We start from the raw sequence: 14,096 nt of genomic DNA on the forward strand, positions 1-14,096 counted from the left end.
TGCCCGACGTCGCATGGCTTCAGGTTCCTCAGACTCTTGGCTGAGTGTCCTGTCCTTGTATCTTTGAACATCATTCCTCTCTCTTTACCCACCATGAAGTTCATCACCTTGAGCTCGGCGCTCCTCGCGCTGAGCGAGACGGCAGCAGCCCGCCTGAGCCTCCGGAGCAACACCACGACTACCCGCAACACAACCTACGACTACATCGTCGCAGGCGGTGGCACCGCTGGTATCGTGGCCGCCGAGCGCCTCGCCAACTCGGGTCGCAGCGTGCTTCTCATCGAGCGCGGTGGTACCTCCTTCTACATGACCGGCAACAACAAGACCATGCCGTGGAACAACACCGTCACCATGTACGATGTTCCCGGTATGGCCGACTTCACCGGTGCCTCTCCGGATCTGCAGTACTGCAGAGATCTCGCCATTGCCGCGGGATGTCTGCTCGGTGGCTCCACCATGCTCAACGCGCTCATGTACATCAAGCCTCGCTCGGCTGACTTCGCGACTTGGCCCGAGGAGTGGCACTGGGAGAACGGTGTTTCGGAGGCTGCGGAGGAGTTCTACAAGCGTCTTCCCGGATCTATCCTGGCGTCCGAGGATGGCAAGCGCTACGACGACGGCGCCTTTGAGGTGATGTCCAAGTTCTTGGATGCTCACGGCTGGAGCGAGCAAGATGCTCTGAACGACCCTGAGTCCAAGGAGCTCATGTACTCGCACCCTGCGTGGTCGGTAAGTAGAACAATTTTCCATCCGTTCCTGCCCATGAACGAACTGACACATTTCTTCTAGATCGCTCACGGTTTGCGCGACAGCCCCGTCCGCGCGATCCTCCCCGACGCCGAAGCCCTCCCCAACTTCACCCTAGAACTCCACTCCATGGTCCTCCGCGCCATCCGCGACGGCAGTCTCATCACCGGTGTCGAGGTCGAGCACGACGGTGGAGCCCGCGAGATCATTAAGCTCAGCAAGGGTGGATCTCTCGTCCTCGCCGCCGGCTCCCACTCCACCCCTCGTGTCCTCTTCAACTCCGGCATCGGTCCCGCCAAACAGATCGAAATCGTCGCCTCCGGTACCACCAACATCCAGCTGCCGCCCAAGGAGCAGTGGATCGACCTCCCCGTCGGCGAGAACCTCAAGGACCACGGCATTGCAACCGTCACCTTCACCACCAAGGAGGAGCTCATTGCGCTTCCCAAGACTGCTTGGACTGACCCTGACCAGGAGACTGTTGACCTCTTTGCTCAAGGCAGTGGTCTCATGGCCCAAGCCGGTCAGCGTCTTAACTTCTGGACCAGCGTCAACACTACCGATGGCGCTACCCGTCACGTTCAGGGCACTGTCCGTGCTGATAGCAACAACACAATTGGTGTCAAGGTCTACCTGACCCACGGCACCACTTCCACCGGTACTGTCGAGATCACTCCCAGCGGCGCGACGAACATGACCAAGAACCCCCTCATGCACACCGAGGGCGACAAGGAGGCTCTTACTACCTTTGTCGACCAGCTGCTCCAGTGGGCTCGCGAACCCAACAGCATCCTCACCGTTCCCGAGAATGCCACCGCGGAGGCTCTCGTGGCTGCCATCGGTGGTGGCAGCCATTACCTTGGCACCACTCAGATGGGCACTGCCAACGATGGCAAGAGCGTTGTCGACCCTGACACCAAGGTCTGGGGCACGGACAACCTCTTTGTTGTGGACGCTAGCATGCACCCCGAGGTCCCTACTGGTAACACACAGGCCCCCATCATGGTGGCCGCTGCTTATGCTGCCAAGAGAATCTTGGATCTCGGCCTCGGACTCGGCTGCTAGATTTGCTCACCATCACTAAATAAGGTGGCGATTGAGTTTGAGAGTTTGGGACATGATACCCATCTGTATAGATAAACAACACATGGATAGCCAGTGTTTGTAAAGTTTCAATGTTAATTCAGTGTAATAAGCTCCTCGCCGTGCTCACGTCCCTTGGGTGTATGCACATTACGTCATTCTCTCATTGTTGAGACGGTTTCTGTACTCATAGATCAGATGCGAAGACTTTCACCGGCGTAGTTTTGAACACACACCACAACTAACTCCCGTGAGGCACCGTGAAGCAGCCAGAACGTACGGAGAATGGCGGTGTCCCAGCGCGTGACTTGATGTATCCTCCGGCACTCAGATTACCCCCCGACCCCATTCTCAACCACACCATTACCTGCAAGTCTCCATCTCGGAGACTGAGGTCCAGCATTCCTTTTTTCCGGGAAAGGGGTCAGAAATCATTGATGCGCTGCAATAAGTATTCACCTAGAGGCAAAAGTTTCCAAAGATGTGGAATGTTCTGTTGAGGCCTAACCATGTACAAGTCGCTTTTTCAGGACTGCCGCGGTCGAAGCACGATATCAAAATCGGCGAATTGTGACAAAGGACTCAAAGCAACATGTATGTAGTAATAAAATCAACTGAGAACTCCGAACTCCGAAATGAATGCCTTATCTTTGCCGACTTCCAGAGATCGTGTTGTCACAATGGTTGTCACAATGCATCTCAGCCTGGGCATAAATCACGATTCTCATCGGTTTCCGCGGCCTCAGTGACCCATTCTATTCCTTAAGTCGCTGAATCAGATGAACAGTATTTAAACTTCCTTCACTTCGAATGAAAACTCCCTACTCTCATGTCCATAATAATGTTCAGTGCAACCGCGTCTACCGTTCTTTCCACATCCCGCGGCTTTCTGAGTACTGAGCCACTGTTCGCCTCGGTGTACACGGCGTATCTGCAGAAGACAGAGTGATCTGAATTATCATAACGCTGATGCTCTAACGAGAAGTCGATACAGAAGGAATATACTTCTCATGATGTCGTGGAGCCTACGTCGTGCTGAGGAGTCAAGACTTGGAACTGTGACGTAGTCAAGACTCTTTCATCAGGACGGCCCTTTCGCGAGATCGTCTCTCGATTTTATGACACGCTGGTATGAATACCGTTTTTTGGACTTGTCTCTACAAGTATAATTGACTGTCCAAAGTATCAAGTTGAGAGACATGAGACCAAGAAGTACCATCACAGATTTCCAAATACATGAATGAATCGTAGTCCACTTACTTTCCATTTCTTAATCATCCAGTTCCTCTCCAACTTCCATAACAACACTGAGGCACAGCGTGGTGACGGTTAACTATCGAACATTAGAGTCTGTCGTCATAAGTGCGCAACCAACTTTACTAATGCATCAGATGCTCTACGCGATTTCGAATAAATATCTTCTTGACAGATCATTTAATACTTAGAGACTTATAGAACGATCCTGAGACTCGACACTTCAATTCACGGTGAAGGTAAGCCGAGATTGGTACGAAAACCAGTTTTTTGCCAAAGAGCTATGGAAGTATGACCTTAACCGAGGCTCAGGCCATGCTGTATACAAGTCATACTGAACAGTTCCGTTCTGAATTAGCGTTGGCTCTGATCCACCAAGAGCGCTCAGACTTGTGCCAGGTTCCTTCCATTCCTAATCGAGTCCTGTTGTTCCCGTGATCCTACAGTACAAGTGTCTTGTCATAGTCGCTCGACGCCAGAGTGGGTCGGTCAACTGCCATCCCTGCACGACGGGTCGTAACAAACTCTCGATGCTCAACTCAGATTTAGACCCAAGCCGAGGAGTAGGCGTTCAGGTTTCCGAAGCCACCGGCGAAGACGCAAGCTATTTCATTGTCAGCGTGATTCTTTATTATCGTTTCCTCTTTTTCTCCTTACTCTTGAGGTAGTGGCCTCCAGCGAAGCTGAAGAGGTTGCTGCTGAAGAACGGGGTAGATCCGCCAATTCCCTCATCAACCTCACCAGGCTCTCCGAGGTAACGAATCTTGTCGACCTGAATAGGGTTCTTGTTCACATCGTAAACAATGGTTCCCACGTGGTGGTTTCCTCCACCCTTGACGGTGGTGGTAGTGCAGCCCTCCTTGTTTCCGTCCGGGCTGGTCTTCCACAAGACAAGGTCGACGACGGGAATGCACTTGGCATAGCTCTTGCCGTTGCTGACGAGGCGGCGCTGGACACAGATTTCGTTGGCGCCGCAAGGGGTATCCGTAATCTTCTCGCGGTTGCTGCGAGGGTTGGCAACGCAGAAGCTGTCAGACCGAGCGATCATAAGTCTGTCCAGCCGGGCAGCTGGTGTTGGGGAGCGTATCTCTAGCGACGATATCGGTCAAGTTTGCGTTCTGCGGCTCCAAATCAGCCGGAGTAATGTCGACATAGGTGAGAGTGTTCTCGGGCGTGCCAGTCAGATCTCTGACTTCAGCCAGAGGTCCAGCTGCGCAGGCAGCGGCAAAGACAGTGGTCAAAAGAATGTACTTCATCTTGAGTTTTGAAAGATCTGTTGGTAAGTGAGTGAGAAAGATGTTGATGTGATGAGATGATCGTGAAGCTGAAGTGTGGAATATTGAGGGTCTTTATATACTGTATCCTTCAAGCCAACTCGGTATTACACCCTCTGCACTTTATTCTCGTAAGCTCATAGCTGTCTAGCAAGGAACAGAAGATACTGTTTTTGGTTCCGGATATCCGAACATCATCACCGGTGCTTCACTGTTCGTGGTTTAGTTAGTTGCCTTGACTTACTGCTTACAAGAACAGCACTCTATTTAAGTTCTTGGTGTTTCTGTCTGCATAATGCTGTGAAAGCCCTACTATTTGGTTCTCCTAAGTAATTAGCTTTCATCAATTTGATAAATCTTTCTGGTGGCCTCCTAACGGTCTGGTTGAAATACTGTTATAGTGGTTAAACTAGCTCTAACTGATTTGGAGCCATAGTTCAACTAGATTCAGGAATACGAGCAGGTCGAGCGGCGTGACTAACAAAACAACAAGGCAGAAAGTCTCGATGATAATACCTACAGGCTCCAGCAATTTTATCCTTTTCTGGATATTACACAGCTATGCGCTTAAAAGGATTAACTGCAATGGGCATAGCACCAACCCAAACACCGCGCACCCCTGCTCCCCCTCGCGGCGCATGTTCGCGAAAAGGGGACAATCATAATGACCCTATAACCACACTTTAGAGACAAGAATGATGGCTTTTCGGAAAAGGAGCTGGCCGACGTAGTAGACCTGCTCGTGGTGTTAATGTCAGCAGCAAGGCCGGGGTGGCCGGTGTTGCGGGGGTGGCCGGTGCGTTGCGCGTGGTCAGAATCGTGGCCGGAATTCGCGGATGGACAACGTTTAGACGGTGGTTTGAAAAACTCTCAACGGGACTTTCGAACCCACGAACGCACTAGACGTATTTTTTGCAGTCCGAGGCAATGAATTTGCTCATTTCGTATTCAGGGCTCCCCCACGAATGAGGAAATATTGTTCCGCTCTTTGAGTTGCACGATATCCAGCTCAGGACTTTGCGTCTCGGGCGCACCATGCAAGAAGACCTTCTCTGAATGAGTGAAAGACCACCAGCAAATTTGATTCTCTGCAACGATGCACGAGAGTTACAAGAGCTGCGAGTGCATTTGCAAATTTGCACTGAGGCTGCGTATTGATATAATGCCGCTATTTATACGAAAGCAGGGTTTCATGTTGTTTTCATCGCCTAGAAATAGTTGATAATACGTCGGAGTAGCCTGCGACGATCACTTTTCCAAAGGATACAACGCGGGGAAATGTCTCCAACTGTGGGCGAGACTGGGCCTCGGGAAGAAAAGGTGGTCTAGATGAATTCAATTATATTAAGTGAGGCGCTGTTATTGAGAAATTAGCTTTGAAGCTAAGTCCTGACAGCAAAAGTTAACTCATCAGATTACCAAGCCGCTTATGGCTAAGCTTTGAGGCTCTACTCAAGCATTTTGGAACTTATGTAGAGTTTGTGCTGCGGTGATCTAACCACAACGGGAGAGAGTTCACGAATACAATTCAGCACGTTTTCCTCCGGAGATACGGAGTACATTGACCCTATCCCCAGGCACATTGGTCATCCTCCGTCGCGAGTCGCAGGGTCCCCTCGCTTACTGGATTAGTACATGTCTCGGCGAGAGCGTTGAGATACCTTGGTTAGAGTTCGCGCCGCGGAGATCTGATGGTAAGCGTGGAAAGCACACAAAGTCAACTCACCCACGTGCTCCTCACCCTTTTAGGGAAATTAGATACGTTGACTTTGGAGACCCTTCATGAAAACGAAGGGAGTGGCATCACAACAGTCGGCCTCTTCCTGTCCAGAGCTATCGCCCCTGACGACGGAAAACAGGCCGAATTTACATAGATAGTGCTGCTTCAGTACTCATAGCTTACAAATATCTTGCCGCAGATCAGGTGACTCGATGTTGAGGAGGATTGGGCTCTTGTCACGTTGAGGACGTTGGTAGTGAGATTGCCGTCGCTGATGTGCTGTAGAATTAGATGAGACTAATTCGCGACCTGGTGCTGTCATGATCTCGTGTTCAGCACTACGAAAAAAGACGGTATGCGAGGGAGATTGTGAGTGAGCCTAAGGATTGGGTCGACGAAGTGGCAGTACGGTAATGCCCGTTTAAGTTGGGTCGTTCCGAAAGCGGATGTGCCGTTGCGATCAGAACACCCTTTTCTCCGTTCACTGCGTTTTTAGCCCACACCAAGGAAATCTGCGGACAGTTTTTCTCATACGTTTTCTAGCCCATCAATCACGCAAGCATGCCTCTGACAGACCGATGGCGCAGCTTTGGGCTTACCGTCAGCGAAGCAGGCCTCCCATAAGACCGCCTCACCTATAAGTCTACACCGCTAAGTCTTTTCCGCTCTACGTGCCGTTTCGGAGAAGCGATGGGACAAAGTGGCTGGAATTACCCAGTGTGAAGATCTATTGTAAGAACCTGGCCGTCGATTGGATATGGCGATACGTGAACCCGTGCGTCGAGCTAACTGGCGTATGCATGCACTCGAGGCGAATCCCCATTGCCTCCCAAGGCCACGCACTAATGCAGCCTGTATCTGCAGGCAATCATGCATAATTTGAACCCTCACTGCATTTTTAACTCACCCCAAAGGAGTGGTTCCTCTGCCTAGGCCATAGAGGACTGGGTGGTGAATCCATGGCGAAAAGTTTCATTCGTTCAAATTAGGAACATGACGACCAAAATCAGAAATGCTTCAAAACTTGTCCACGATGAATTTACCCGGAAACTGCCGAGGAATATGGTGGAGTTCCTAGCAAATACAGTTGTCCTCCACGGAGCTGTAAACGGCGTGTCTTTCACACGCATGGCACTATGCCATGTGGCCTTGTTGCATCCAAGAACGCGTTGGCCAAACTTGCGCTCACACAACGGCGCCTTCTATTGTAAGTTAAACATGAGCCCCAAGTCATAGGGTATCAACTATCAAACGCGCGGTCTCCTCATGAACTAAGGAAGTAGCGATGGTTTCCGAGGTTGAGTGTGCCATCTCGCCTCAAAGAAATATTTGTGGAAAGCTTCGGTCGTCATCGGTGAGCTAGACCTCTACCCCAGACTTCACTACCGACAATAAGTTAGAGCCGTAAGGGAACAAAGACAGTCTGTCTTTTCGTGCTTCAATGTGATTTCCATACGTCAGCGCTGACTGTAAGATCTCTGTCTTTCCAAGTTGGAAAACCATAGACTCTCAATCTGGAACACTGTCCAGAGATTCAGACTGTCAATAGGTGTACGACGCAGGGAAGAAGCTCACAGAGGCCAACTGATAAGGGGGGTAAAAGATGAATTACTGAAATCTGCTCCTACCGCGAAGTGAACTCTCTGCGCTCTATATATGCGCGAGCTGCTCCTTTGTTGCTTAGACCTCCCCTATTGATCCTATGCTAACCCCTATCCGGGCAGAGCCTGACACAGAGTCAGGGAGTAAATGAACTCAGTTGCCATTGTGGTCTTTACTTCTCGTAGGGGAGTCGAAATGTTTCCAGATGTTGATTTTCAGTTCTGTTGATTGATTGTTTGGAAGCTATCTTCATCAGATCATGGCTTCAATAATGGATCGTGACATGGCAAAACTCGAGGAGGATTTTCAAAACGTGGACTACAATGTTTTATTTCCGATTTCGTCAGATCTGGAACATGCAAGTTTACATTCATCCAAAGTGTTCATAAAACTCCGACAGCTTCCTGAGAGCATTCCAGACTATACTTTGTTCACCAATCTAGTAAGTAAGACAAGATGATGATATTGCTGATCTATAAGTCAAACCCCCCACTTCCTGGCACCCCCCTGTTTCTGGCACCCACAAAAACGATGGGATCACAACCCAACCTCCTCATTACTATTAACTATTGATCCTCAACCACACCCACTACAATACAACTGCCAGCCTCACTAGGGCATTCAGAGTCGCTGGATTCAGCCGTAATAACCTCCTTTTCACCCGCTTCGATTTGAGCCCGATGGATATCCCTGATGTTCGCAAACTTCGTGTTGGGATCGATCTGAACAGTCTTCCTCTTCCTAACTGCAGCGTTGGTAACTTGAGCCCTCAGGTGAGCCAGCTGCTGCTGGGCAGCTGCCAGTTGCCAGGCCTGCTCTGTGAAGCCTTTTTTCACCTTCCTGAACAGCAGCCGTTGAGTGCTGGTATCATTGTCGAGTTGGGTGTATAAGTGCAGTTGACCGCTGAGCTCTGCCAGCTTCCTGGGTGTCGACCAGACCACTGCAGAGGAAGCAGAATCCCATGGCTCAACAGGGGTAGTTTGTTGACCATTATGGCATCGCTTTTGCCCCGACTGGTTGGTTTGGGTGTGGTGGGCTTAGCAGAAGGCTCAGGTAATACCATAGGGTTCATCAGGGGCTTAACCATCGCTACAGGGTGTAGACCAGTCCACTTCCAACCACTTCTGATGTTCGAGACTGATAGACCAGCAAGTCGAGCCTTCTGGTAACAGTCCAGGAAGTTCCTTTACCTATAATGGTAGAGTCGTTCCATTGAGACAAGTAACCGAGCTCCTTCCGATAGGCTGACTTAACAGGGCTGAAGACAGACTGGTCAAGTGGCTGGAGGACATGAGAGGAGTGGTGGTAAGAACAGTAAATGGATATTGTTAATATAGCAATTCCACATGAAGTCTGTCGTCGTATGACTCCCATGCCCATCCACAATCAACAGTCGAGCCTCGCCCTCAGCCTCGGGCATAGTCTGTGGGATAAACACCTTCTCTAACCATTCAATGGCAGTTAAGTCTGTAGTCCAGCCATTATCTGTTGCTGTAAACTCCCACCCATCGTATGGAACCAGATGTAATGGAAACCACTGTTGTTGGACCGTCTCCCTTGAAAATGATAAGAGGACGAAGTGCCCTACCCAAGGCTGAGATACACTCAATGATAGAGACCCATGCCCTCGACCCAGGTTGTTTCTTGCGAACAGACGTCGTCTCAGCCATGCCCAGCACTAACCCATTAGCTCCCTGACCCTCGAGGATGCCAGTCTCATCCATATTATATCTGTTGGCTGGTTTGATGTCCTTGATCTCAGGGATAGGAACTTAAACCAGTTCCTAATGACCTCAGTAGATGCCCCATTAACGCGTCTAGAATCGATGGAACGACTTCTCTGAACCTTAATGATAGGGTTCCTTCTCACGAAGGCATAGATCCAGCCTTTCCTAATGGTTTGGTATCCCCAGCAGCAGCCAGAACTCGCTCTGCGAATTCCTTCACCTGTTGGTGCGTTGGTGCGAGGCCCAGCGAAGCCTGAATGCGAACCCATTGTGCCAGCTTACTCTCCTGGTCAGGAGACAGCCTCTGCCAGTCAGCAAAGCCACTTTCCTAGTCTGACCACCTTGGAGACGTAGTTGGAGGGTTGATCGTGGTATCCCATACTCCAATGAGGCTCTCTTTGACTCTTGCCGTTTGAGATGTCCTCGAGAGCCTGACGAAGCTGATCTTCGGTATATTGAGGCATTAGATATAGAAGAAGGTATGTGCAAAAAATGAGCCCATTTGGACTCGAATTGAAAATGTTGTGATAAAAGGAGGTTGGGGGTGGGCATTGCGTTGTGGTGGATTTTCGCGTTTTTGTGGGTGCCAGAAACAGGGGGGTGCCGGGAAGTGGGGGGTTTGACTTACCGGGCTGGGCCGTTACCTATGAAGGAGAATAATAGACGAGAGGGCAAGACAAATCGGGATCTAAGAGTACCCTATCACGTACCTACAAGTTATCACGCATGGCCGGGGGCGAAGACGGTGTTTTCGTTCATAGAGAAGCGGGTGTGAGCGAATATTGGGCTGAGCATGACGGATCTTTGTGAATGAATTGTTGAGATTGGGTAATAACTCAAGTTCCTCAGGTGCTACCAACGTCTTACAACACAGTCTGATATTGGCACGTTCCCTGCGTCTTTAACCCATCTCGAGGACACTATCAGTGCCTGCGTATAGCTCTTGCATTTCAACTACCAGTGCAATAGGCTTGCTCACCCCTGGACAACGCACCGGTGCAGCTCGCACTGAAATCTCAACCCCCCTCGAGCAGACTAACTACTTGTACACACCCATCGGACTTTGGGCTTGCTGGTCACACGATGATCGGGTAAACTGGAAAAAGACAAAAACAAACGAGGAGCACGCTGTACAAGAGCCTGGCTCAACTTCAGAGACTCCTCGATATTTTGGTGCCATTTAGAGGACAGCGAGCACCTACTCAGCCTTATCGACGACTGTTTATATTACAGCAGGCAAGCTAGAAACGACCAAGTTCTCCTATCTATAAGGATGAGGACGATGCATGATGCCATAATACCGACGAGGCGAAGTGATTGAGGCTACCTAGCTGATGAATATATTGACCTGACTGTATGAAGCACTGTAGCATGCGGAAAGCTAAAGTGTGTTCGATAACCTAACAAAGCCGCACGTTGCCAATACGACGCTCCGTATATCCTGATATTCTGTCTCCAACTAAGAGTCGCCCAGAAACCCCGTACTTCGCGGCTGCTTTCACGACATTCCTAACTCGCCCACAAGACGTACTTTGTACAATGGCTTATTTACCCTACAAAGCCTGGACGCAGACCCCCGCTGTGGAAAGGCTTATTTGGTACAATGAGAGGATGGAGGGGATGAAGGGGGGTTAAATGGGTCAACACTGCATTCTTAACTCACCCCAAGGACGTCAACCAGTGCGCCAGTGTGCTTCGGTTCTTCATATGTTGGTTTTGTTGTGTGAACAGTCCCTACTGCCTGGGGGATTTCCTTCACCGCGATTTTAACCCACCCCAAGGCTATCAATTGCCGGTCTCTCTTCCCAAACCTTCTGCTGGCTTAACATACCTACCCTATCAGGACCTCAGAATCGCGCTCAGCGTAGCTCAAGTAGAAAAACTACCAGCTGCTGACCCTTCCAATGTGCATTGTGGCTGCATTTCGAACCACACCGAAGGGGCCTCGTATTACTCGGGGTCAGCTCATCCTATCAGAATCAGATAAACTGACACAGCTAAGCGTGTTTTCTGCATATTAACGCAGTATGCAGCTCTAATGCGGGCTGCTTTCTGCATATTAAAGCAGTATGCAGCTCTAATGCGGGTAGCTTTCACTGCAACTTTAACCCCCCCAAAGGACGTCTCTCATACAGACTTTGGCAACAGTAGCCATCTCACAGCAGTGTTGCACATTGACCCTTGGAGGATCTCGCTTATGCAGACACCGGCAGCAGATGCCCTTCAAAGCCTTGCACGACGCCTACTGCATCGGAAACTCGGTTATTCAATGACGGGGTTATTCAAGGACTGGATTCAAATGGGCTGGATTCAAATGGATTGGATTCAAATGGATTGGATTTCACTACAATTTAATCCCCGCCGAAGGGCATTTCTCTCACGCACTGAAAGGTACGCCTCAATTAAGCAACATGCTGTATGCATGGCACTTTATCACGTGGAGAGCACAAACATCAATCACGGAATTCTTAGGTGACCTTAGGAATGGTTTAAATTTGGTAGTATTATCGATGATTTCAAGGCATGAGACGCCAAGTCACAGAGCCAACGTAGTTGGTCATTCAATGTTAGAATCTCGAGGACATGGCTCTTCAGTCCTTGCTTCCCGAGGGAGAGGTTCCTCGTGGAATCGATGCTATTGACGTTGTTTGGGGTTGATGTGACCCGGAAACCCCCTTGTGGTCAATAGCCGCGGGGCGCGTCTTTTCCCATCCATCGTAAATCCGCTCGGGTATTTAGCCGGGCCTGTTGCCATACTGCGGCTGCCGGTTAAGACGAAGCGAAGCCCTCCTGGTATCTAAAATCCCCCCGATGCCCGTTTCTGGTTCCCTTTGGCGGCTAAATGTTTCCATGCTAGCGGCGGGGTGGTGGTCCTTAACTGAGGCCCATCCTCTATCTTGGTTTCGTTGCGTGGAGCTCTCGCGCCTCACATTCTCGTTTCTTCGTTCAATCGTTCTCTCGTGACCTTCCCTTGAGGTATGATGTGGGCGAGGTCGTGGGTATCTTGTAGCAATTCGAGGCTGGACTCTTCGAAAGCTGGTTTTTGTATGCTTGGGACTCGGTGCCCGTGTGTCTGATCTTTCGTTTTTGGATCTGGTTGTCTTTTGGATCGATTCATCGTTCTTCGTGGGTGGAATAATGACCGTCGGTCACTCGGGATGGCACACTTGAAGGACAAGCGAGCGCAATGCGATAAAAAGGTATATTCAAAATAGCCCCCGACTCCATAGATGCAATATATGCAGGCATGATATCTTTCGCCCAAAAAGGTATGTTCTTCGTCTCCCCTGGTAGGAGGACGGATAGATGTATCTCGAATATAGACAACAGCAACAAAAAGATAAGGGTATAAAATCTCGTAGTATGCACACGTGCGCGACCTCAGTTCGTCTTCTGCTTCGGCGCACCCTTGAACTTGCGCGTAATCGCGACACCAGCGACGCCAGCGACCATGAGGGCCTCGACGCTGAGCAGACCGACCCAGATGATGTTGAGGATCTGCTCCTCGTAGCCGCTGCCGATGTACATGGTCATCTTGTCGTAGAGCATGGGGTAGGCGCCAGTGACGAAGAGGAAGACTTGGGTGACGTAGAAGGTGTACCAGTAGGGACTGCGTATGGGGAACAGGTCAGCAACAAGAAAAAAGAGGTCACGAACGTGTGGTTTAGTGTGGTTCCATGGCGTTGGTCTTATAAAAAAGGGTCGAGGTGGGTGCTAGATGAATGGGCTGGACCGATTTGGTACTACCACGGTACCACCCCCCACCCCTCAGCTGCCTTGGAAAAATGAAATGTGGACGGGCAAAACAAGGTAAGGTAACCTTGGAGCTAGCGCGTTTGCGATCGTCCGTGGATTCGTGGAACCGTCCGTTCAATGAGTTGGGTGTTGGATCTTTGTCCCCAAAAATAAAAGGGAAATGATTAAATTGCGGGGGTTTTCTTCTTTGAAACCTTGTCGCATGGAAGAACCAGGTGGCGCTGATGGTGGGATTTTGGGGGGCCTTGGGGCCCTTGGGGCCCTTGGGCAAGCCTTGCAGATGCAGATTGGCGCTTGCCGCCTGCCGGGTTTCCTGCGCACGGAAGTTTGAAAGTCAAAGAGACAAGGGAGAGGGGAGATTTTGTAATGCGCATTGAAACGATAGGTGCAGAGAGTAGACGGGAACCAAAAGAAAGCAAGCAGGGAGGGGAAAGCTGCTCCGTAGAGAGGGATGGATTGGGGGATTTGATTGAGTTTGACGCTCATCATTCATAGTTCAGACGAGAGGGAGTTCAGATAGATGTCTGGAACTATGCCGCCTCGTTGACAAGACGGCGATGCAGGGAGTATCCGTAGACTAGAGAAAGACAGAGAGACCAAAAGCAAAGAAAAGTAAACTCACCGACTCTGTTCCGTCAAGCGCGTCCAGCGAATGCGCAAATGATCCGGTTCCCCAGCCTGCGACGCCTGGACCGCGAGAATGATGCCAGAAAGGCAGAAGGAGAACAGGAACATCATACGCTGGAACAGCGTGACGTGGGAGTTGAACTCGAGCAGGGTCTGCAGGAAGGCGAACATGATGGGCTGCAGGTTTTTTTTTTCGATGCCGTTGACGTAGCGGTGAGACCTGACGTGGTTCTCTTTGCTGCAGAAATGCAGGGTAAAAGAGGTCGAAAAAAAAAGTAGAGAGGTGGGAAGTCTGGACTCTGGAGA

At 50.3% G+C, this 14,096-nt stretch overlaps 3 protein-coding genes across 3 annotated transcripts; 1 reads left to right on the forward strand and 2 right to left on the reverse strand.

Moving 5' to 3' along the window:
- Window positions 1-93: 93 nt before the first annotated feature.
- HER10_EVM0010001 (GMC oxidoreductase) lies at window positions 94-1,812 on the forward strand (the record flags this gene model as incomplete). The annotated part of the gene is made up of 3 exons (XM_035479471.1): window positions 94-729; window positions 790-1,545; window positions 1,621-1,812. The coding sequence occupies 3 exons, from the start codon at window positions 94-96 to the stop codon at window positions 1,810-1,812; spliced, it is 1,584 nt and encodes a 527-aa protein (XP_035334307.1).
- A 1,817-nt stretch (window positions 1,813-3,629) lies between these two features.
- On the reverse strand, window positions 3,630-4,340 carry HER10_EVM0008116 (uncharacterized protein; the record flags this gene model as incomplete). Its single annotated transcript, XM_035477650.1, has 3 exons — window positions 3,630-3,688; window positions 3,742-4,075; window positions 4,122-4,340. The coding sequence occupies 3 exons, from the start codon at window positions 4,338-4,340 to the stop codon at window positions 3,630-3,632; spliced, it is 612 nt and encodes a 203-aa protein (XP_035334163.1).
- An 8,448-nt stretch (window positions 4,341-12,788) lies between these two features.
- HER10_EVM0011423 (uncharacterized protein) lies at window positions 12,789-13,961 on the reverse strand (the record flags this gene model as incomplete). The annotated part of the gene is made up of 2 exons (XM_035480856.1): window positions 12,789-13,017; window positions 13,786-13,961. 2 exons carry the CDS (start codon window positions 13,959-13,961, stop codon window positions 12,789-12,791), a joined length of 405 nt encoding a protein of 134 aa, XP_035334412.1.
- Window positions 13,962-14,096: the final 135 nt, after the last annotated feature.

Source organism: Colletotrichum scovillei (genome assembly GCF_011075155.1).
Source record: "Colletotrichum scovillei strain TJNH1 chromosome Unknown Contig00005, whole genome shotgun sequence".
Classification (NCBI taxonomy): domain Eukaryota; kingdom Fungi; phylum Ascomycota; class Sordariomycetes; order Glomerellales; family Glomerellaceae; genus Colletotrichum; species Colletotrichum scovillei.